Here is a 26,514-nt window from a genome sequence, read left to right on the forward strand (position 1 = left end):
GGTGTCTTAGGAGCCGAGTGAAGAAGATGTGCACTGACAGGAAAGCATACATTAGACGAGATAACGTAGCCGCTCGGTGGGTATTCGCCATGCTATAAGGCAGAGATGAAAGCATTTTGGCTTTTTCTTTGTGTTGCATAATTTATCTCCATTGTGCCGTTCCAGTTCACGTACTCTTAACACTCAGTTTGGGCTTTTTCTTGTCATTCTCATCATATCATCTTCATTCAAGAAGCTGCTTGTACAATGAAAATGTGAGTTGCGGATACAACTTAGAGGCACTTGAAATCCTCGCCTGGATCATTACTATAGAAATGCACATTCTTTCTCAATGTCTGTCTGAATTTATATTATAGTAATACAGGATATTGGGTTTTTTTCAGCACCTTGGCCTTTATAGAAATAACCATTGTTCTCTGCAGTTATATCTATTTAGACAAATTTATGGGAGAAGTAAGAGTCGTCAAATGGTTCAAGAACCTCATCTGCGGCACTTACATCAGCTACAAGTACTGCCAGAGTCACAGACAATGTCGTTTTTCATTGCCAGAGTGATACAGCACTTTTTTTTTTTATCTAGCATAATCCATCGGGTCAAATTTTTCTATTGGATGGCATGTACTTAGCACTGCTGCTTTACACTTGCACCATGGCTGGGAAGCAACTTAATGTCTGTCCTATATTGTTGTAGCCTTTGTTAGGTACCCTAATTTCCCTCCACACTCCAAAAGATTGCTTAGGTTTCCATTTTAATGGCCTTAGAGTTGTAACATCTGTATACAACTTATCAGTAATAATGAAATGCCTTAAACAAAATTGTTTGTGCGTAGAGTGCTAATGTAGGACCACTTAAAGGGAGACTAAGGGCCCTTTTACATTGAGTGACAATAGGCCCTGACCTAAAATCATCAGGCACGGAACGAGCATCGCTACGTAAAAGCCATGCGCAGTTGTCAGCTGACAATTCAACAAACAGTTTTTACATTACATGTCCACGTTCTTAGTCTCCTCCTGTGCTCTGCGTGCTTCCTCCCCGATTCTGCGTGCTGCAGCTTCAGAGCTGTCTGTCTCAGCTGACAGTCCGCTCAATCACTGGCAGCCGCAGTCCCGGCCATTCATTGGCTGAGAGGCCTGTCAGCTCTGATGAGCCTCTCTGAAGCTGCAGCGCACAGGACCAAGGAGGAAGCATGCAGAGCTCAGGAGGAGACCGGAAATGTGCACAGGTAATGTCAAATGTTTAGGCAAAGGCTGCACAGACATCACTAATGATGTCAGTGCAGCCCTTGCTAAACGATCGGGTCGTGTAATAGGCCCAGTAAACAAGCGCTGATCTAGTAATAGCATACTAACAGTAGTTTAGGAGAATTGAACCTGCTGTTACATGCCCATAGAGCAGGAGACACTGATGAAGGAGATCTCTAGTCTTCTAGAGTTTTCTAGTCTTCATTTTATTGATTTGTTAATTAGGCAGTTTGGTGCACTGGGGGCGGTACAACAGCCCTTGGTGCACCAATCTGCTTACCACTCTTCATGTATATTTATCCAGTGCTCTGTAGTGATGCGCGGCTGAAGACATATCCCAGCAAAGTGTCGCCGAAATATTATTAAACTACCCTTGGAGAGCACCTTTTTTTTTGTCTTTTTTTATGGGCAACCAATAAATGCTGAAACGGATATCAGCTATGGTGCAGGAATGTCATATAACTCCCCAGGACATCATCACGTGGAGATTGTAGATTTTATACAGATAAGGATTGGCAAAAGCTGTTTTCATGAATAGGCCTTGGGTCAGGCACTTTATTATTTGTAGAAACAAGGAGGACTAAGGTCAAAGCCCCTTCCAGGCAAGGATTCTATGAAGAGAACTGAGCTACGTTCCACAAAACAAGTCAGGAGGTCACCGGAAGAAGAGATCAGAGTATAAATGCATTAACAGCAAATCATGCGGGTTATGAATAAGAAGGTTGTCAGCTACTATGGCGGTTTAGGGATAAAACTACTGAAGAATTTATATGCTGCAAAATAGTGTAAATTCTGTTATATTATAAATGGGCTCTAAAGTACTTTGCTTCCTTTGTTGTATGCTATTTATTCTGGAAGATTTTTTATTATGCTGAAGTACAAGATTTGTGCTCATATTGATGCCGATCCCATAAGATGGCCCTTTTACTGACACACTGTTCAGACCTGTCCCATATACCTGTCTCCTGTAATAACTTTTATGCATTACATGAACATGCCCCTCGGACCGCCCACCATAGGCATAAAACAGTGTATAAAGCTGGCTGTACACATAACATAGTTGCCCGTTGTAATGGTTGTTCAGCTGACAGCCTACTCTTCATTCTTCTCATACACATAAATGCTTGGCATGGTTCATGTGTTTGTATTGTGTGTGAGCCACTGATAGGTGCTTTTGAATGTTGGCTTATCTCCATAAGAACAAAAGGATCGAGCAGGCAGAATCCAACATGCCTGATCTCTCAGCCAACATCTGCTGTCAGAGGAGATTCAAGAGGGCTCCATACACATTAGACAGCCAAGCTGATTCTGTTGAAATCATTAATTTCAGCTGACACATGTCTATCCTAGGATAAGAAGAAGGGAAATACTTAAAGGACAGACTAGATGGGCGAAGTGGTCTTTTTTCTGCCAGCAACCTTCTAAGCATGCCTAGCTTTTGTCTTACCTGTAGTGTTCCTATAAAAATGCTAAGATATGTCATGTGACACAATCATCCTCAGCCATAACACATGAAAACAAGAAGGAATTATAAAAACTTAACTTTAAAGGACAACTCCGGCCAAAACTATTTTTTAATATGTTATTACTTACGGAAAGTTAGACAAATTTCTAATGTACATTAATTATGGCAAATGCACATATAGGGCTATTTCCCTTAATTTAGTAGATCAGGGAGACTTCAGATTCTCTAAAAAAAGATGACGTCACGCATCGGGGGTGTAATTACAATGGATCGCCAGCAGGGTCGCACTATATATAGAAGTCAATGAGTACCATTGACTTCTATATATAGTGCGCCCCTGCTGGACACTCCATTGAAATTACAATGGATGTGTATGTACATGTAATATACAGTGTTTTTGATTGAATACATTTATGGAATACTTTGGGGAGCAAGTGTCCTTGCTCCCTAAAGTATTCCATAAATGTAATCAATCAGTACATAACAGTAAGCCCGCCGCCACCGAAAGCCCACCGCTACCGATTGCCCGCCGAACCGCCGCTCTGGACTACACTCAACTACTACTCTCATCAAAGAGAGTAGTAGCTGTGTTCTATCGCCGCCGCCGCTGATGCTGCTGATTGGTGCAGGGGGAGCCGCTCATCACTCTGCAGCAGCTATCATCCCCCTCCTCTCCCCTGGCTAAACTTTACATGTGATCTCTGACTCCCCGCCCAGCGCCGCTCTCCGATCACAAGTGCCGGCCGGGGACACCAGGAAGCATCGGGAGCCAGCACGTGTGATCGGAGAGCGGCGCCGGGCGGGGAGTTAGTGATCACATGTAAAGTTTGGCCGGGGGAGCGGAGGGGGATGATAGCTGCTGCAGAGTGATGAGCGGCTTCCCCTGCGCCCATCAGCGGCGGCGATAGAACACAGCTACTACTCTCTCTGATGAGAGTAGTAGTTGAGTGTAGTCCAGAGCGGCGGTTGGGGGGGCGTTCGGTGGTGGCGGGCGGGGAGTCAGCGATCACATGTAAAGTTTGGCCGGAGGAGGGGGGGGCAGCGGAGGGGGATGATAGCTGCTGCAGAGTGATGAGCGGCTCCCCCTGCACCAATCAGCAGCAGCAGCATCAGCGGCGGCAGCGATAGAAAACAGCTACTACTCTCTCTGATGAGAGTAGTAGTTTAGTGTAGTCCAGAGCGGCGGTTCGGTGGGCGTTCGGTGGCGGCGGCGGGCTTACTGTTATGTACTGATTGATTACATTTATGGAATACTTTGGGGAGCAAGGACACTTGCTCCCCAAAGTATTCCATAAGTGTATTCAATCAAAAACACTGTATATTACATGTACATACACATCCATTGTAATTTCAATGGAGTGTCCAGCAGGGGCGCACTATATATAGAAGTCAATGGTACTCATTGACTTCTATATATAGTGCACAACTGCAGGCGATCCATTGTAATTACACCCCCGGTTCGTGATGTCATCTTTTTTTTAGAGAATCTGAAGTCTCCCTGATCTACTAAATTAAGGGAAATAGCAGTATATGTGCATTTCCCATAATTAATGTACTTTAGAAATTTGTCTAACTTTCCGTACGTAATAACATATTAAAAAATAGTTTTGGCCGGACTTCTCCTTTAACAAGGGCATTATAATCTAAAGGAAATGTTACCTTCTAATGGGCTGCCATTGTTTTCTTTCTTAGGTCACAAATAAGTTGTCTGTCACTGATGATGTCCGTCACTCCTTTTATTTCAATTACACATATAGTAGGTTAACAAATAACAGTTTAGCTGTATCCATCATAGTGTCTAGGGAGTTAGTTGATCAAGTTTATAGAAATGTCTTTGGCCTTATTAATGTTATATATGAAAGGTCAGATGTCTGCAGGAATTCATATGCAAACAGCTGTGAAGGTTAGATGTCACCTATCAAAAGTCCAAGATGCAATTCACATTTCATTGTACACACTTCATCTCTTTGGAATACAGATTGTAGAAGTGCAGTGAAGGCTTTTAATCTATATGAAGATTTAGTTAAAGGGATTATAAACCTTTACACAAATAAAGCGGTGTAGTCATAAAATAAGAACATGTCGCTTTGTAATATGAATCTTGTTTCTATCAATGAAAGCATATTAAATAGAAACACATAGAATAGAAACACAGTCCCAATAACCATGTTTACATGTTCCAAAAAAAAAACTGCTGACTGGAAAACAGTGCAGAATGGAATTGATGTGATTTTTTTTATACTGCATTGAAGGGATAAGAAGGCAAAGTGTTTTTTTATTTTTATTTTATTTAATTTATTTTTTTTATACCAGACTGGGCTAAAAACAAACAAACACATCTAATGACCAGCCACCATCCCCTGCTGCTGCCATTTTGATGGTCCCTGTTGCTCACCACTTCTTGGTCTCCTTGACACAAGCAAGTGGCCATTTAGCTGTTTATTGGGCTAGTGGTTGACTGAATGGTCACCTCCTTGTTTTTATACCTAGATCAGTAAGTGGTATTGTTGGAACAGCAGTGACAGGGAATCACAGCAGGAGAACTTTATTTTTTTTATCGTTAAAGTTAGGCCACTTTTCAAAATAAAATGCACTGGACCACCAAGAACTGTACTAGATGACTTTGGGAGCTATGGAAGTTTAAGTATGCTGTGCACAGGACACTCCTAAAACTGGCGCTAGAACTCGGTTGGTGTGTGTATGTGGGTGTGTGTGTGTGTGTGTATATATATATATATATATATATATATATATATATATATATATATATATATATGGACATAGTCAAAAGAGCAGGCAAACCGGTAAGGAAACACAGGATAACAATGTAGATAAATGGCAGCTATGAGATGTTAGCTGCTCGTTTACATTGCATGCCAGATGTAACTCAGGAGTGCTGGGCCACCTGTGATCAGCCCTACACTTTGGAGGCTATAGATGCAGAATCTTTATACATTCACATGCTAGAATACTTTCTATGAAGGTTTTTTGTTTGTGCTTTTTATTGCCCCTTGGTAAATCCCAATCCTTGACTTTTTGTTATGCAACCTCGCATGAAAATCCTCTGTATATATTGAACTTTTGACTCCTCCTCAGTCAACTCCTGCGAACTGCAGATGTCAATATCAGCCTTCGATTCAAGTCCGATCAGATCCCGCCTCCTTCACTGAGTGGCTGAGCGGACGTCACGTCTCGGGCCTGCGTCAGACACCCGGAAGCGGCCGGGAACCGGGCACCAGAGCGCCGGGATGCGGGACCCGCCGCTGGAGCCGGGGAGGTGAGTGGACGTCTTTTTCCTCGGCCACCTCCTCCCTGGTCCCAGCGAAAAACTGCCCCCACGCTGGAGTACCCCTTTAAGCGAGCACTGGCATTTTTTCTAATGCCATGGTGTTAGGCTCCCAATTATTATTCATAAAAAATATATGTATTTCATAAATAGTCATGATTTTGTGTTGTTAAATGAATGTGTTAATCCCGATATAAACCTAGAGAAGTAATCGTCACGGCTCTCTTTGAGACCTGTAAATTGCACACTAATTGTAGCCGTATGACACAGAGGTTCACATTCAATCAATACGCTGCAATGATTGCTTTTCACAACAGGCTGTTTTGGTTTTCGACCACTAGCAGAGTTGTACTTTTCTTTAATTTCTAATAGCATTGAAAGGACATGATTTTAATGTAGCGATTTGTTTTTGTCAAGCATTGATTTAGTGAAATGTTATTTTATTTTTTTTGGGCAGCAATTACTGCAAACTCTAAAAACTCTATAATTGCTTACTTTACCAAATGCATTGGGTTTTTGTGCTCTAAAGCTCAGTAGCATGGTACTTTGTATTTTATGTTTGTATGCATAACCTTTTGAACCCAGCATGTTAAGTCATATTTTCTCTCCACTCCCTTGGTAAACACTTACAATTAGCAATGATTTATTTTCTTAACCCAAATGTATAAGGTATGCATAGCTTCAATAAACAAGCACATAGAATTCGCACAGGTCATGGACATTGCATTATTGTTTCCTGAGTTTGTACAAGAAGATTGAAACTTTTCCCCGTGTTGAGTTGTGTTGTAATAAGTTCATCAGGTCAGATTTATCAATGGGTCATAGCTTCTTACAACATCAGCATCCTTTTGAATTGTAGTTTGTTGGAAATGATGTGCATGTTAACAGTGGTTAAAAATATTGGCCAAATGCAACAAACTGAGCTGAAGGAGCTTACTAAAAATTACCAAAGTTCTTAAACGTTTAGATTTACTACAGACACCCCCTATTTACGTACACCCAAAATATGACCAAATACTTAATTACTTATACAGGACCTTTATTTGGGACTAAAGGAAATCCAAAATCTCCCACACAATTCTGCAACAAACTAATCTCTACAGTGGCCTTAATTTCACAGACATATGCTTCTGAAACCTTTCTGTACAGCTTTGCATTCTACACGATTGGCTCCGACATAGCAAGATCCATACAGATAGAACTTTAGATCAACATGAGGCCTCCAGCCTTTCATTACCTTAACCCCTTCACGTCAGCAATACGTAGATATATGTTCCAGCTGCACATACCCTGTGCAGTAGGAATTTATATCTACGTTCCTGACTGTAGATGTGTGCAGAACCGCTGCAGTGAGAGCAGTCCCGCTGCAGTGAGAGCAGTCCCGCACATATCAATGTCCAGGGATCCCAGCATAATGACAGGCAGTTGCGATCCCACAACTACCTGTCATTAACTCCTTAAACGCCACAATCTATAGCGATCGTGACATTTGAAGTACTCAGTGTCACTAAGAGATCGGGACCCCCGCAGCCATAGCTTGTACCGACGGGCGGGGGCAAGTCTCTTACCTCTGTCCTGTCGGATTGGCGTTCTATGTATAGAGTCTGCTCTCAGGCAGGCTCTATGCATAGATCGCCGACAACACTGATGTATGCTATGATATGGCATAGCACAGATCAGTATATGCAATCTAATGATTGCAAGTTTTAAAGTGAAAAAAAGTGTAATAAAAAAAAAAAAGGTTTTAAAAGTATAAAAAAAAACTTATACCCCCCCCAAGAAAAGTTTAATATACCTCCTTGCCGATTATAAAAATAAAAATAATTAAAGAAATTAATAAACATATTATATATCGTAGCCTGCAGATTTGTCCAATCTATTAAAATATAACATTTTTGTTCCTGCACGTTTCCAACGTAAATAGGAAAAAAAAACACTAGGATTGCTGATTAAAAAAAAATCTGAAAAAAAAATTTATAAAAAGTGTTCAAAATTTTTCTGTTACTCCAATATGATATTAATAAAAACTAGAGATCATGGCGCAAAAAATGACACCCCAACCAGCCCTTTAAGTCTAAAAATAAAAGCACTATGGCTCTTAGAAGATGGGGATGAACAGTGCATTAATTTGACCTAGACATCCAGGCATCAATTGGCTCGGTCTTGACGGGGTTAAAGACACCCCCTCCTAATATCCACAGGGAGATTGTGGCACAAAATTTGGACTGTTGCCTATTCTCTGCCCTCACTCTGATAGGCAACCAAAATTTCAAAATGGCTACCCCAATTCTATTTTCACTTGCCCCTGCCAGTAAATACACTTTTGTTAACATGGCCACAAAACAACCCCTCACCCTGCATGAACTCATACACATATCCTACATTTTCTTCCCCCTTATTTGGTTACATATAAGCTTGTAGCTACATTTGTTTCCAGTTTCATCAGGAGGTGAAATATTTTTAGGTCCACGCAGTTCCTCAAACATTGTTCAGGGTGTCTTGGCTTTTTTTGCATGGAGTGTTATTGTTGGTCTTTTTGGAAAGAATAGGACTGTTGTTGGTTTTGCCTTTCTGTTTTACCTGCTTGTCCTGTCCAGTTTTACTGCTTGCAAAAAGCAAGGGTTATGCTAGAATCTCCAGTTACTTAGAAGTCTAATCTCCAGCTTCAACAAACCTAACTTTTTTTTTTTTTTTTAATGATATGAGCTGTATGCATATTTTTTGTACTCATTTCCTATCTATTATGAGGAAATTTTGGAAATATGGCAGAAATAGTCATTATAGTATTAGCATTCCAAAATTAGAAAACCTTATTAATTTTGCATACATCCATATGGCTTACACAGTCTCCACTGAGCCTGGCATATTCACTTCTTTAAAGCTTATCTCTGTTTGACGCACAGTGGGACAGATTGATCAGTATGTTACATGATAAAACTTTTCTAAGCTGCCTTCACACTTCCATCCTTCCATTGGGATACTACAGAGCACATATAAAGCTGATCTTAGGCAATGCAACTTAAAGTGACTCTGTACCCACAATCTGCCCACCCCAAACCACTTGTACCTTCAGCCTATGGCTATAGGTGATTGCTTTACAAGCCACAGCTACACTTAAAAGTATTCTGTATGCTGAAGTTAGCCAGAAATATTCTTACTATTTACTCTTATTTATTTATTTTCATTTTTATTTTAGGTACATTGGAGCGAGAGTAAAAAAAAATAGCTGAAGTATACATATCCTTAAATCAAGCTTTTTGGATGATTTTATAGATTTTCCACATTACTTTTATTTTTTTATTTTTTTTTTTTGCAATTTTCAGTCTGGCAACTATGCCTATAATAGTTATAACACTTCATATTTTTTTCCTAACTAAATTTGTATTGCGATTTTTTTTTCAATGTGACAAATGTCACAACATGGAGAAGACAGGTAGTGCCAAAAGTACAATCATTATGATGCTCATATATAAACAACATTTCACTTTTCCACATTATCATCATCATCATCATCATCATCATCACAGGCAGGATTACAGTGCTAGTTGACACCACTTTATATATATTGACAATAGGTGATGGTCACAGATCACCTCCCCCTCCCTGACCTCTGCACAGGTTGTAGAACAATGTACAGCATTCTCTCAGATAAGTTAGTGGGTCAGTTCCAGGCTACCTGTTCTTATGATCCATGTGACTGCTGTAAATCACATCTTTAAATACACAAACCATGTACAGGAAATATAATGTAAAAAAAAATAAAATAAAAACAAATAGCTCCTAGCAACCAATCAGATCCCACCATTCATTGGAAAATGAAAGGTGGAATCTGATTGGTTGCTAATTTACACCATGTTTGATAAATATCCCCTTATGTGTCATATAGTTTACTACATTGCCTTTAAGGGTATGTTCACACATACAGGATCTGCAGCAGATTTGATGATGCAGAATCAAAGCAAATCTGTAGATCCTGTACGTGTTTAGGACCTCATGTTGGTCTCCAAGGATCTAAATAATGAGCTTTCACTATGCACGTTAGCATGAAAGTACCCTGTAGTACATCCCTATGTATCCCTATAAATTGCCTGCCTCTGTAGTTTTCCTTTTTATATTTCTTTGGGTAATTACCATTAAAAAAAGCTTAACAGAAACCCAGAGAAAGGACTTCATGAAAATAAAGATGCTTTTAATTTAAGATATAATTAGTTTTTGACAGATGTTTTTTTATTAAATTAAACAGTAAAATCCCTCTCTACATCCATAATTACTTGCACTTTAAACGCCAGCAGCAAAAAATAAATAAATATGGATTTACTATCTTTGAAGGTGAAATCATGACCTGAAATAGTCAACATTACTAAGCTGTTACCTCTATAGAACGGTGGAAAAATCAGGAGCTGGTCTCGGCAGTAACAGTTTAAGGCTATTAAACATATCAATCATTTTTAGGTAACTTTTCTGGATATGTCATGTATCATGAGGATTACCAATATTTTAGGCCATTTATGTAACTTGTACTTGGACCCTAGGCTTTATGATGTCTCCTATACATTGCACACACAGAAGACATTCTCATCAGCATGGGAATCATTATAGAGCAGTAATGTGCAGTTTAAGCTGTGCCTCAGTAATTATATAAAGTCTGTAACAGCTCAGTTTTTTTTTTTAATATTTAAGTACATGCCTCAGTCCTAGGTCTGTACATAAGCCAAAAAAATCTCTCCAAGACAGCGCTCCAATGTTGTTGTTAAAAAAATAACAAGTCTTTATTACACAATGCGACTTTTCAGTAATAACCTTTTCCAAGCATTATTTTTTCATGAGAGCATAGGAGTGCTGTCTTGGAAAGTTATGTTAAAGCGACTCTGTACCCCCCCCAAACCACTTGTACCTTCGGATAGCTGCTTTTAATCCAAAATCTGTCCTGGGGTCCGTTTGGCAGATGATGCAGTTATTGTCCTAAAAAACAACTTTTAAACTTGTAGCCCGTGCCAAAAGGGAGTATCTGTGCCCTAACTTTTCACCACCCCTCCATCCCTCCTCCCCACCCTTTTCATCATTAGGAATGCCACTGGAACATTTCCTCCATGCTGAACATTGCACAGGTGCTTAACGATCCAGCCCATGTGCCGGGCTGACACAGGTGGGGAATAGTAGGTAATCTGCCTTGAGCATTCCTAATGATGGGGAGGGTGAGGAGGAGGGACAGAGGAGTGTTGCAAAGTTAGGGCACAGATACTCTCGTTTGACACGGGCTGCAAGTTTAAAAGTTGTTTTTTAGGACAATAACTGCATCACCTGCCGAACGGACCCCAGGACAGATCTTGGATTAAAAGCAGCTATCTGATGGTACAAGTGGTTTGAGGGGGTCAGATCGTGGGTACAGAGTCGCTTTAAGCTGTGTCTCAAGCACTGTTGTCTCTCTTCTTCCAGCTAATGCTTTCTGCCTCCCACCACCTACTGACTTTATAGATGTCTATGGACAGCATGTATACTTATCCCTCAGTGAGTTTATGGGGGGAATTTACACTTGTGCACTAGTCTAACCTATACCTATAAAAGAATGATACATGGCACACTGAGGATGTTGTATGCCCCCCTTTAGATGCAGACTGAATAGTTTAGCACCAGTTATTGGTTACATATACATTTCTTCATACATGACTCTCTAGGTTCACATGTCTGTAGTCCTGTCCATGGCCATAGACCTGCAGCTACAGACCCCACTATGGATGTCCATCCATAGCAGTCCGCAATTTCACTGACCCATTCATAGGTAACTAGTAATCCATACCACAATTATGGTCCAGACTATGACTGATTAGCATTTTTTTGCTGCATGAATCACGGCCATGGCATGAAAGCCCCAACACTTACAGGCATGTGAATGAGGCCATAGAAATAAATGAATGTATAATCTGCCCACAAATGCTGACAGATGCTGCAGACATGTGAAAGTACCCTTATATCTCTTCCTCTCGGCTTAGAGTGAATGCTGTCAGGGAGTGCCTGACAACCAAACCAGCCTAAAGCTCTAGTTAGAATGAGCAATTTAGGGACCATTTACACAGAGAGATTATCTGACAGATTATCTGCCAAAGATTTGAAGCCAAAGCCAGAAACAGACTATAAACAGAGATATATTGTACAGAAAATTCGTTTTGCGATCGCTTAAGCCTATCTCACACATAGGTAAAATCAGTGATCGACTGTTTACACGGAACGATTCGCGAATTTTTTGCGAACGACGATTTAAGAACATGTTAAAAGATCAAAATGAACGATTTATCGATCGTTCGCCGCGTTTACACGTACGATTATTGTTCGAATTCAATCGTTATCGCGAAAATTCGCCCGATAATCGTTCCGTGTAAGCGTAGCATTAGAATTAGCTATTAAGGATTTGAGTAGAAGATGTAGCTGACAGCCCACAGAAATACAAACCCATGAATAGTTACTAGGTCCACTAATTCTCAATCTAACAGCATATGCTACAGGTAATGAGACTGAGGAACAGAAACAATAAGCATATAAAAATGAGCCACAACAGAACATTTAAAGCAACTGCATAAATTAGAAACAAAAGTAGCTACTTTCTTCCAAAAACAGTTCCACACCTGTCTATTGGTTGTTTCTGGTACTGCTGCTCAGCTCCAATAAAATTAAAAATGGTTGATTGGCGTTAGAAAACTTCTAACTGCTGCTGTTATAAAAAAAAAAAAAAAAGTCTATGCTTACCTCTCTACAGACCCTACGGGTCTGTCCCCTGCTGCTCAGCCACCCACTTGCCACTGCACTGTCTGGTCTCAGTCAGTGTTGGCTGAGCTAGCTGTCACTTCCGAGACAGGTTTGTCTCGGAAGTGGAGGTGGTTAAGATCTGTGGGGGACACCAGAGACTCACAGCAGAACACAGGGGGAGCATGGAGAGGTATGCATAGACTCTTTTTTTGTTTTCTACAGTATATAACAGCAGCAGTGTATTATAAGTTGTCTAACGCTGGACAACCCCTTTGATACCAGGCTCAACCTGTTTACAGATGTGGTGCTCTTTCTAAAAGATAGCAGCCATGTTTTTCCCCATACTATACAACTTTGTCTACATCAAAACCTTTTTTGCCCAATTTATTTTGTACCTTCATTTTTTCCTTTGTATAGTGATATAAAGGGCCCTCCTTAGCCCCTTATTAGTGGTGTTTCATGGGCTGAGTCTGACGGAACACATTATTTGTGCCTGGACAGCCTCTTTGATGTCTCTTCACCTCTTCTGTTTTGGACTGAAGCTTGATTTGCCTGGCTTACCTCTCACCTCCTAAATCTATTCCAGGTCAAGCCATGCACGGTAGGCTTCATGAAATGCCTGAAACTTGAGCGAGTGTTGTAGACCATGGTAAAGGTCCACGCGGCACATTGCAGGCTTCTGATTTTGTCAGGCTGTAATGGATTAGCTGGAGCAATGTGTATTAAAGCAAGTGTTTGCATTGCCGTTTCCTATCACCTAATTATTGTGGCAATTGAAACAATGTATTAACTGTTGTGGTGTCATTACTATATAATCTTAATAATCACGTCTAGGGCAAGGCATTAACACTGCTATTAAATCTTTGGGCTAGTCATCAACTGGTGCTACTTTCTAAACTCTTCCTCTAATACATAACACATAATTCTAGTGCTACTCTGATTTATAGACTGATATTCATATATTCCACATTATTCCCATTAATCCTAATACTTGAATTGCACTTTTTTTCCGGTCCTAATATGAAATATGAATATCACAATGAAAGTTGCCCCTGCTTTTAAAAATGTATGTATTGTATAAAGGTTGTTTTAGTACTGTAGATACTTTTTTGAAAATATAAAACCTTATATATATAAATGTATTAGCTGATCTAGTCAGTACTGCATACACTAGTTATGTCTCCTAATGGATAATACAATGCTGTGCGTGACCTTTTACCATCAGGTTCAGAGGAGATTTTTAATGGCAGATATCGTAGTCATCATGCCATTAGTATTCCTATAATACATTATAAAACCACTAAGTAAAAGCCACCTGTTAGAATAAAAAAAAATAAAATAAAATATTATGTAAAATAGGCTTTTCCATTACTATTTACAGTAAATTAAAGCCCAATGCAAAAATAAAAAAAATTATTGTGTCTTTGAGATGAAAATTGGCTGCATCCTTAAAGGGGTATTCCGTTGATTTTTTTGTCTTTTAAATCAACTGGTATCACAAAGTGCCCGACATTTGTAATCTACTTCTATAAAAAAAAAAAAAAATCTCCAGTCTTCTAGTACTTATCAGCTGCTGTATGTCCTGCAGGAAGTGATGTATTATTCCCAGTCTAACACAGTGCTCTCTGCTGACACATCCGTCCATGTCAGGAACTGATCAGAGCAGTAGCAAATTCACATAAAAAACCTCTCCTGCTCTCCTTTTAAAGAGGTATTCATAACTGTATTTTATTTATATTTTTATCAGCGTGGCAAAAAACATGTACTTACTTTTCTCGTTCCCCTGTAACCATTCCCTTGTAGACAGTCTAATTGCATCACGCATCTTGTGTTTGGAATTAGCACATGCTCTGCCAGCTCAGCCAATCAATGGTCACAGCAGTGTCTTGCCTCAGCTCAGTGCATGCACCAACCCCAAACACACCAAGTGCAACCAGGGGAACAGCAGGAGTGAAGAAGATAAATACAACTCAGGCTACCTCACTCATGGCATTTGGTCTTGCCAACACACACATTTCTGGGCACAATTGGTAGCTTTCATAAATACCAAGTGGCGGTTAAAACTTTCTATATCTCCACAGCTCCTCCTTTTCCATTCTGTCCCAGAATCGTTACGGATTCCCTTAGCCTTACATACTTTCTTGCTGGTAGATAAGCGGTGCATATTACGAACCTGGCTGCAACCAGCCTTACCATCTTTAACGGAAGTATTAGTTCAGATGAAACATTATTTATTCTTAGATAGAGTGGAATGTAAGAGGCTCAAAGAGACAAACTCAAATGGAGACTCTTTGTGGAAAACGTTCTCTCGGATCACAAAATTAAAGACCTGATGAAGCTGTTTAGTACTTGTATGTTCTCATGCATCTGTGGAGGTGGGTGGACGAAGAAGGGGTGGGGAATGTTTTTTACAGGGCAGTTGTTAATTTCTTTTGTACCTATTGACTGATATTCTGTGCTAGCTCAATTTCTCACACCATGGTTGCTTATTTTCTGTATGCCTTATATCTAAGGACATGAGAAGTAAAAATTGTCCTTTTCTTGTGACATGATGTGATTACATTTTTTGAAAAATTAAATAAAAACAGTTTGAAAAAAAAAAAATACAACTCAGAATAGCCATTTAGAGTACATTCACATTTCACGCTGCATGTTTCTTGCACTGAAATCTGTTGCAAATTTGATTACCATTAAAGTTTATGGCACTCCATTGTCGCAGCTGATTTTCATTTCACTGGGAGAATGGAGTGCCATAGTGTTGTTAAACGTCAGATACTGTGCTGCTCTTATATAACCAAGAAATAAAGAAGCCATTCTTACCTCTCCACACTTCCATTGTGCCCTTCAGAGGCATCTCCAAAAAAATATGAAAACAGACCATAATTTGTGGAACTCACCCAATTGAGAGAGACTTTTGGCAGCAAGACGCTGCTTGGGTGGCACGCAATGTTTTTTGTTCACACCCATCTTATGCAGGTATCTCACAATGAGCAAAAGCCTCTAATAACCCTTGATCAAACAACTTTATTATCTTTCAGTAGCTTACAAACACCCTTGCGTATAGACCTTTCTTTTTTGTCTGACCTGTTTCCAGCGCTTGCACTCTGTAAACTGTAGTGTTATACTAACCTAACAACACTCTGGGTGAGGATTACATGTTTCCAATTCACCAAATACATGAAGGATAGGATTAATATAGCACTAGGATTAAGAGCGCACTTTAAATGTGTCAGGCAGGATTTTCTATCTTCACCTGTGCTAAAGTTGTAAGGTATTGCGCTAGATCCTATTGTATCACAGTGCTGGATCCAGATAGCATTTTTTAGATATTATTCCATCCCTTGTCACAAGAAAATGCATGCTAATCACTATACAGTGTTATTGTTATAGCTGATTTGTGTAAAATATTAGTGATTTATAAGGAATGTTAACCTTTTTGCTGTTAGGAATCATCTGTCAATAATAGCCATTGTCTAGGGTATTTTTATTCTAGTATCTATTAACTTTTTTTCCTATCCTTCCAGCCGTCCTGAGAAGGTGTGTCTGTGTCCTTTCCTGCCGGCTCATCCCCTCGATGTTTCCACATGTTTATACATTGTTCAGCATCCAGCTGAGGTGAGTAAAGATATGGGAAGAGTTCAAGTTCAATCACCTTATCTAGTCTGGAGTTGTGGGAAAGGATCGAAGATTGTCTCCCAACACCTCCAATTTCCTGCTTTGCCCAAAGCTGACATATTAAGTGCTATCCTTTTAAACAGCTTACTGGCTGTTTCCAAATCCTTTCCTCTATAAAATGTGCTGAATAATTACATTGTAGATTTAAAAGATTAATAAACTTTAAATAAATGTAAACTGTAACTATTAACTGTAATATATACGACTCATTTATTGGGGTGAGTATATAGTAAGTAATACAATTACAGTGGTGCCTTGGATTACGAGCATAATTTGTTCCGGGACCGTGCTTGTAATCAAAATCCACTCTTAAACCAAAGCAAATTGTCCCATAAGACATTATAGAAATGCAGACAATTGGTTCCACACCCCAAAAATGATAATTTATTATTCTGAATAACATGTAAAAAGGATGAAACAAACATTCAGAAACAGCAGAATCTGTGATATTATAAGTTACTGTACAGTAATGGAGAGGATGAGAAACACAAGGGCTGACAGAGACTCCTGGGAGCATGAAGGAATGAGCAGGACAGATGTGGGCACATACATGCAGCACTCTCTGTCCGGGGAGAGAGGGGATACAGCTATGGAGAGATTACCTCCACAGTCCTGTCCCCTGATGCAAGCCCCAGCCTGAAGGGGATCTGCTATGATTTGGAAGGTGAGGGAGACTTCCTGGGTCAGAGTACAGTGCTGTAGACCCCGCTATGCAGACCAAACCCCTCCACCCGCGCTCCCACCCAGTACAGGGAGCTCTTAAACCAAAGCAATGCTCTTAAACCAAGTCACAATTTTGAAAAACTGTGAGCTCTTAAACCAAAACGCTCTTAAACCAAGTTACTCTTAAACCAAGGTGCCACTGTACTTAATAAGATTGAGGGAAGGATATATTCTTGGGCCACCAATAGAAGTCTATATACTTTATCATTGTTTTAAAAGCCTTTGTGTTTTTTTTTTTTTTTTTTAAAGTGTGAGTTGATGTATGACTATCAATGAGCATTCCCTCTGGGTACCCTCTCCCTCCCCTTTTCCTTCTTATTTGCTTCCCTCTCCCCTTACATTTTAATTCCTACCCTGATGTATGTGCTTGTTTATACTTGCTTTCTTAGTCCATGTTTACATGACGTATAACACCGGACATTCTGTGACCTGGCCGTATAACAGAACGGCCGGTGTTACTGCAGTATCGGCTGCATGATATTCATATCAGCTGAGTTTGGATACGGGCACACCCGTGTGTGCCCGCATCTGAATTCACCGCTGCACACAATGGAGTGTGTGGCTGGAGCCGTGCTCCCCATTGTGTGAACTGACATGTTGTGTGCGGCTGCTATTCAATGAATAGAGGCCACAGAAAACTGACATGTCAGTTTTTCTTGTGGCCAGATGGAATCCTGGCCGGAGCGTCTTCTATGTGTAGATGCTCTGGCTGGGATTCTATTCATAGAACATACAATAGAAAGTGTGTTTTGTATAAATCATGGCCGTCGTTGCAAATTGCAACAATGGCCGTGATTTATACAAAACATACATTGTGTGAACATGATTATACCACTAATTCCACCTGGATAGCAAGGAAAACACCAAATTATTCCTGTCTTGAACACAGGTTAAATCCAGTACACCTTTTTTAACATCAACACCTCTTAAACATTTTTTATACAAAAAGAACCATATTGAGGCTAGTTTACAAATTTAAAAACAGATACTTTATTGTAAAATAACAACATACAAAAATACTTGCAATAATAGAATAGACCAGCAGATGGCAGTATACAAACAAACGAGTAAATGGTAAACACTCTTATTATTATAACATCTGGGGTGGTGTTAACTATTCTAAAAACTCTTTATATATAGGATAGTATGTATAATGTCACCGTCGTCCACATTGGGACTAGTAGTACCGGCTTACTAACCCCAAAATACATTAACATCAAGTAGTCCTGAACACTCACCCATCTCTTGTTTGTTGTGTATCTGCCACCAAGCACCCCTCAACGACGTTTCGCGTTGGTTTCGCTTCCTCAGGAGGGTATGTGTGAACATGGCCTAATAGTGTGATACACTTGGTCATGATTGTCATTCATTTGGCTTAATCTCACAAAATTTAATAAAAAAAGAAGACTTAAAAAGCCTTGTATTTTAAAAGTTTTTTTTACTCTGGTAGACACTTTGATATACAATGTATTTTAAAGGGAAACTAACAGGATTCTGAGCATCAAGGTAATTTTCTTACCTTCATCCTCATTGCCATTTTCAGCAAATGTATACCTTATTCGATATGAAAATGAGGTGATTTGGTGGACTGGAGGCAAGACTACAGCCCTCAGCACACCTATCTGCCCCCACCTCTGTATTCATAAGGAGGGGCAGGCCAGCATGGCCGAATCAACATTGCATCAATACATAGATGGATAGCATCATCCTGCAGGTAGACTATGCTTGGCAGATCTTCCTCTGTCTGCGGCATAAGCCATTCCTTTAGTATGGACAGAAACATCATCCTTGGCAAAAAGAAAGGACCTTTGGCTTTGCACCTGCTCATTCCACAGAACACATTTACTTTGAACCCTTTACTTTTGCACCATTCTTTTTGAATCTTCCTTTGTAGGTATAAATAAATTAAAGCAGGACTTAAGAGTAAAATGTAGAAAAAATTTCAGAAAAGCATCCTAGGAGAGAAAGTGAGAGTTCTTCTTACTTTGCCCACACATAGTGATTGACAGCTTTCTGTCTAAATCCACTGATACAGGAAAAGCTGTCAACTATTAAGATGGCAATTCACTTTTAGTAACTAGGTCTGTATTTTAAATGTTCTCCCCTTTCTGTGTGGCTAGCACTCCTCCCTTGTAAGACCCATGCGACCCCAATCAGCAGGAAGTACCTATGTACATATGGTAAGTACCCCCTCTTTCTCCCATTCTACCTGCTGCTGCATTGGTGAGTAGTAAAACTTTGTTCACACTTGTGTTGCTTGGCAGCAGCCTTCTCCACCTGCAACGCTTGCGGGGTGGGGGGGGGGCAGGGGGTTTAGTCATGTGACAGTGGGGTTGCGGGGCCAATTTTGTGGCCCCTCCTCCCCTGTTGGGGCTTGCTTTGCGGTGTTGGAGATCGCTGACCGGCACAGTGATTTTTTAGAGTTGGTTTGATCAAATTATATACCGTATTTTCCGGTATATAAGACGACTAGGAGTATAAGACGACCCCCAACTATTCCAGTTAAAATACAGAGCTTAGGATATACTAGCCGTATAAGACTACCCCTCTTCAAACACACACCAAATTAATAAAACACATCGGACAGCAGTGAGATCTGAGAGGCAGAGAAAAGGTAGAGTACTACCGGTAGGATACAATGGCGGGCTAGACGGGTGAAAGAGGTGTGTTTTTCTGGGCACCGCACCACTCTACTGTATCTCTTTTTTCCATACCCTGGCGCCTGCAGCTTGCTCCGCCCTTCATATGTTCGCTGCATACAGCAAGATGCAGCAGTCTTTAACCTCCCTCCGCCTTATGCGGGGTCCGCAGATTCTCCAGTCCGTTCCAAAGTTTTTCAGCACCTGCCCTATAAGACAACACCCGGCATATAAGACAACCCCTAAATTTTGAGAAGATTTTCCTGGGTTAAAAAGTAGTCTTATACGCAGGAAAATACTGTACCAACATTCTGCCGTTGGTTTTTAAATTTAATTTAATTTTAATTTAATTTAAACTAATTTAAACCATGGGTGTGAGGTGCAGCCACTCCTTTTCCTCTAGGTCTGTATTTTCAGTTAAAGACAGATGTCTATCCTGACCCCCCTTCACATATATGTATGTTTAGCATGGCTAAAAATTCCTGGCTCCTCAATGGAGTAAGGAGGGGTATGCCACAGCCAGAAAGCTCTAGAACAGGGTTTTATCTCTACCAGAACAATAGGGTCAGGTGGTAAAAATCCACAGCCAACCCTTCCCTCCACTGATGACAACTGTTGGTAGAGAATTGGGAACACCCTAAAGTCAGGGAGGTACCACTCCTACATATATAGCCATACTGCCTGTGTGTGCTGCTGCACAAAGTTCTTCTATGGAAGAGGAACTCCATGTGTAAAGCATTCTATGGAACATGGCCTGATTTATTTTCATTGTAAGCTTTGGACAAGGAGGTGTTAAAAATGCTGAAAAGAAGCTTTCAGTAGAAAATGTATAGCAAAATACTTTGAAAAATACTATTATAAGGTAAAAAAGCATTTTTGCCTATACTTACAAATGTATCATATTGTTTTAGCAAAAGTGACAGCTATATAGTCTGCCTTGTAGGTTGTCACATGCATTCTAAATGTACATGGGGACGTTGCAGGGTTCTTTTTTTGTACATTGGTAAGCTGCTGCTCATACTAAGAACTCAACTATCTGTTCATATCCACCTTTAAGATTAAAGGTATATTCTATATATGTTATAAATATCCTATGGGTCAGGTTCCACCTCTAGAACTCCCTAATGTCAGGAAAAAGTCTATGACTACAGCTTAGGGCTGCTGCAGGTACATGCGACCCTCTATTGCTGTATCAGAGGCTGAAGAACCTGCCTTTATACCCATTAATGATCTCTTTGAAGGTTTTTAAGCTAGTTTATGTAAGGTTAAGCTCTCAAGAATGATCTACATGTTCAGTACGCAGTGCTACAAGCACTTAGGCAAAGTATGCTTTTCATTTTTAGGACAGATTTAATAGCTGCCTTGGGGTTTTTTTTGCAAGTTATCCTCTTCACTTATTAAGAGACGTTCCCAGTAAATAGTTTTTCTGTGGATGTATAAGGACTGTTACAAGAAGCTTAATTAGCTGCCGGATGCACGACTGTCATTCCCATCATTGTCATAGAAGACTCCAACCCCATGAGTGTCTTTCCTTGTCACGCACTTGTTACTGGAAACCACTGTCCTGGCACAACCTCCTGCTTTCTTCGTCTGCTATCATCTCACTGTCAGAGCTTGCCTTAGAATGCAGTACATTATATACAGTATTTGTCATTGTAATTGTGTAACCAGTGGGGATAGCTTACTGCATGCAAAGTTTGCTTATGACAAGAGACTAGCGAATAGTTCCCATTTTCTACATAAGAACACTTATGTGCTATTGTATATGTGATCTCTGAGAAGTCATGACTACTGTGTATCAGAGGATATTAATAAGGAAGAGAATATCTGTGTGGGTTCACTTTATGCCTGACACAGAGGAACATCTTTAAAAAAAAAATAAAAAAAAATTGAACCTGAACCTTTGCTGTTTTGTGGCCTCCTATGGAGAGCTAATGAAGAGCCTGGTTTACATGATAAATAATTTAGATATTTGCATATATCGAAGTATTTTAAAATGGTCTTTAACCCTTTCATGACCAAGATCATTGATGCGTGGATGTCCAAGTCAAATTAATGCACTGTTCCCCCCCGCCTTTTAAGAGCCATAGTGCTTTTATTTTTCCACCTACAGGGCTGGTTGGGAAGTCATTTTTGCGCCATGAACTCTAGTTTTTATTAATATCATATTGGTGTAAAAGAAAAATTTGGATCGCTTTATAATTTTTTTTCCTGATGTATAATTTAAAAAAAATATCAGCAATCCTGGTGTTTTTTTTTTTTTTTCATTTACGCCGTTCACTGTGTGGAAACAATAATGGATCAGACAATGCCGCACGCTACGATATATAATATGTTTATTTATTTATTTTTATAATGGGCAAGGGGGTATTTTAAACTTTTATTTGGGGGGGTTATAAGGTTTTTTTTTTTAAATACTTTTTTTTATTACACTTTTATTTTACTGTAAAACATGCAATCATTAGATTGCATATACTGATCTATTCCATAGCATAGATCAGTGTTATTTGTGACCTATGCATAGAGCCTGCCTGAGAGCAGACTCTATACACAGAACGCCAATTCGACAGGATGGAGGTAAGTAACTTACTTCCGCCCATCAGTACAAATGATGGCTGCGGGGGTCCCATTCAGTTACTGACTGGTGCTTGTCCTGTCACTGACTACCTTAAACGTTGCGAACTTGCGATTGCTAAAGATTATAATTATTTCCGTCCATATGATGAAGTGTCACCTATTTGTCAACATCTTACCTTTTAAAGGAAATCTGTCAGCTGCAATTCAGACTCCAAAATGATGTCGCCGTTATATAGCTGTTAGGTCAAGAAGATGATACATGTTACCTTTTAACCCCTTAACGACTGCGGGTGTAAATGCGGGTGCCCCCGAAGTCCGTGACGCAAACGGGCGTACATTTACACCCGCGGTTTCCCCGATCGCCGTGTGTACACACACAGCGATCGGGGAAGATGGCCTGCTATAATGTATAGCAGGCCATCATAGCTTGTCGGCACGGGGGGGTGGTTAACACCCCCCCCTCGTGCTGACGATTGCCGCTATTGGCTGATTAATAAAGATCAGCCAATAGCGTTGATTTGCAGCTTTCCGGGTCATCGGTGACCCGGAAAGCAATGGCGGTCGGTACTGTCCGAGGACGGCACTGACCGCCATTACTGATAAAAGTAATGGTGGCCACGGTGCCAAGTCCCGATCGCCCCGTGATTGGCCGGGACCGACCGCCCGATCACGGCGATATAAGTCTCCAAAAAGTGTTAAATACCTGCTCTGGGCACCTCAGCTAGATAGCTGAGGTGTTCAGAGCAGGTATTGGCACATACTCACCTGATCCTGGCGTCCCAATCTCATCTTCTGAGTCCCGATCGTGTCCTCCTCTTCGTCTGTGTCTTCGGGTATTTCCATAGGTCCCGGCTTCGGTAATCTTCGGCTCCCTTCGGCTTTTTTCGGAATTCGCATAGAGTGTTTTTTTTCTATATCCTACAGCCACGGTCTGCTGATAAGTACCGCACATAGGCGGCATTTATCAGCAACTCCTTTTTTGGCGTAGGTTTTTTTTTTATACTCAATGTTAAATAAACACGTAAAAAACACTATTACACGAAATAAAGTTCTACACTACACCACTACACATTTACATACCCCATATACCCATCCCCATATAAAAATGGCCCCCAGGGTGTTTTCGGCGATGGAGGCATTCATCGCCATCATCCAGTGACGTGTCTGGGAGTAGCGTAGTGTACGCTGCCCCCCAGACACGTCTTTTCCGCCAGTACTGTCCCAATAAGAGATCACGGTATGGCTTGAAATTCTACAAACTCTGTGAGAGTACCTTAGGGTACACTTACAGATTTAGGGTACCTGCACACTGCGGAATGGCAAAGGATAACCCTTTGTGCATTCTGCAGCTGGCAACCACCGGTGGACTGATGCGGGCATGCGTCTCCACCCGTGTCATAGACTCCATTCTATGCACAGGCGGATTCGGTCATCCGTCCATAGAATGGAGTGTAACACAAGCGGAGACGCATGCCCGCATCAGTCCACCGGTGGGTGCCAGCTGCAGAATGCACAAAGGGTTATCCTTCGCCATTCCACAGTGTGCAGGTACCCTTAGAGTGGATGAAGGAAGGGACACCAGAATCCAGCCCCCCAGATTCCCCCCCCCCCATCCTTGGAGTTAGTGGTCAGATCGTTTGGGAACTGATCTTCCCACTGCTGGATAAAGGTTACCACCTGTACGGGGAAAACTTTTATATCAGCACCCCCTCTTCCGGTCCCTTGCTGCTCGAGCTACTGTAGCTTGCGTCACGATCCGAAAACATCAGAAGCAGTAATAGAGCCCTAATATTTAGCAGCCATGGAGCGGACCCAGCGCTTCTGGATATGAAGGACCCCGTATCGCACCAGGGCAACATTTTCCAGGTGACGTCTCCCCCACTGGAAAACAGGAGACCCCAGAAGAAGCGCAGAGTGTGGCGTAACAGGGGGATCAGGAAGGACACCATTTTCCAGTGTGACACCTGTCCTGATCACCCCGGCCGCTGCATACTGGATCGCTTCAAGGCGCACCACACGTCATTGGAGTTCTACATTTTCAAAATTATTTCCCTTATTCCTATTTTAGGGGTCATGTTGATCCAGGTATTATTCTGATTGCCATTATGGAGTCAGGAAGGAATTTTTTCCCTGTGATGAGGCTACTGTCGCCTGCCTTATGAGGGTTTTTTGCCTTCCTCTGGATCAACACAGGTTGAATTTGACACTTGTCCTTTTCAACCTTATAAACTAATAATTGGCCTAATACCCCCAAATAAATAAAAAATTGTCCCCTTTCCCCAGCTAAAGAGGCATGGCTGCCATTCCCATTAGAGGCTTGCCATGTTGCAATTACAAAGCCTCTGTGCGGCCAGGACAGTAGAAACCCCCCACAAGTGACCCCATTCTGGAAACTACACCCCATAAGAAATCTAACAAGGGGGCAGTGGGGATATGGCCCCCTGGTGACGGGCACATTTGTGCTGTGAAAATGAAAAAAAATTGTAGTTTTTTATTTTCACACCACATGTTCTACATATGTGCCAGTCACCAGTGGGGTCCATATGCTCCCACAAGTGACTCCATGTTCGAAACTTCACCCCTCAAGGAATGTAAGAAGGGTTGTAGTGAGCATATGGACCCCACTGGTGACAGTCACAAATGTGGAACAATGTGGCGTGAAAATGAAATGGTTTGTCCTTAAATACCCCACATGTGGACATAAAGCGCCATGTGGGCACAGGACAAGCCTCCGAAGGGAAGGAGCGCCATTTAGATTTTGGAGGCTGAATTTGGCTAGAATGGATGATTAACGCCATGTCGCATTTACAGAGCCCTCGTGCTGCCAAGACAGTAAAAAACCCCCATAAGTGACCCCATTCTGGAAACTACACCCCTCAATGAATCTAACAAGGGGTGCAGTTAGGATATGGACCGCTTGATGATGGGTACATTTGTGCCGTGAAAGTGAAAAAATGAAATTTTTCACTTTCACATCACGTTGTTCCATATTTGTGCTCGTCACCAGTGGGGTCCATATGCTCACTGCACCCCTTGTTAGATTCCTTGAGGGGTGTAGTTTTCAGAATGGGGTCACTTGTGGGGGTTTTCCAGTGTCTTGGCAGCACGAGGGCTCTGTAAATGCGACATGGCCCTTAAAATCCATTCCAGTAAAATCCAGCTTCAAAAAGCCAATTGGCGCTCTTTCCCTTTCAGAGGCTCGTTTTGCGCCCGATTGGCACTTTATGTCCACATGTGGGGTATTTCCGTACTCGGGAGAAACTACGCTACACGTTTTTTGGGTTGTTATTCCTTTTATCCCTTTGTGAAAATGAAAAATTGAAGGCTAGAACAACGTTATAGTGTAAAAAATAAATTTTTCTTTTTTCACACCACATTGTTCTGAAAATCTGTGAAGCACCTTTGGGGTCCAGATGCTCACCGCACCCCTTGTTACATTCCTTGAGGGGTGTAGTTTTCTAAATGGTGTCCCTTTAGGCCTCTGCCAACCTGAAGTGGTACAGTCAAAAATGACCAAATATAACGGAGGCGTTGAAATTCACTAGTCGCTCCTTTATATCTGAGGCTTGTGGTTGTGTCAAACAACGCATTAGGGCCACATATGGGGTATTTCTATAAACTGCAGAAATGGGTCAATCAATATTGGGGTGCATTTCTCTGGTAATAGGTTTATAATTAGGAAAGATATTGGATTAAAATAAAATCTCTGCACAGAAAATTAAAATTTTCTACACACTTTTATTTCTGTGACTCCACTAAAGGGTTAAAAAACTTTCTGGATGTGCTTTTGAAGAGTTTGGGGGGTGCAGTTTCTGAAATGGGGTGCTTTGTCGGGCTTTATAACATACAGTCCCCTCAAATACACTTTAAACCTGAACAGGTCCCTAAAAAAATCTGATTTAGAAATTTTACGGAAAATTTGGAAAATTGATGCTAATGTTTTAAGCTTCCTATTGTCTAAAAAAAAAAGAAAGATAGTTTAATAAATGCCGCCAACATAAAGTAGACATGTTGCTAATGCTATTTAATATATAATTTATGTGGCATAACCATTTTATGTATAAGCGGAAAAATGCAATTTTGCACAATTTTTTCATATTCATAAGATTCGTTATAAGTATCGACTCCATTTTACCAGAAATGTGAAGTACAAATTGTCACGAGAA

At 40.8% G+C, this 26,514-nt stretch overlaps 1 protein-coding gene across 7 annotated transcripts in view; it reads left to right on the forward strand.

The window, feature by feature from the left end:
• The window catches only part of DTWD2 (DTW domain containing 2), a 176,870-nt gene that overhangs the window by 65,656 nt on the left and 84,700 nt on the right, over positions 1 to 26,514 (forward strand). For all 7 annotated transcript variants that reach the window (XM_069964574.1, XM_069964569.1, XM_069964575.1 and 4 more), the window contains one exon: positions 16,259 to 16,349. In XM_069964574.1, coding sequence (XP_069820675.1) covers positions 16,259 to 16,349 — 91 coding nt within the window. The remainder of the gene's footprint in view (positions 1 to 16,258; positions 16,350 to 26,514) is intronic.

This window comes from Dendropsophus ebraccatus, chromosome 3 (assembly GCF_027789765.1).
Source record: "Dendropsophus ebraccatus isolate aDenEbr1 chromosome 3, aDenEbr1.pat, whole genome shotgun sequence".
NCBI lineage: Eukaryota > Metazoa > Chordata > Amphibia > Anura > Hylidae > Dendropsophus > Dendropsophus ebraccatus.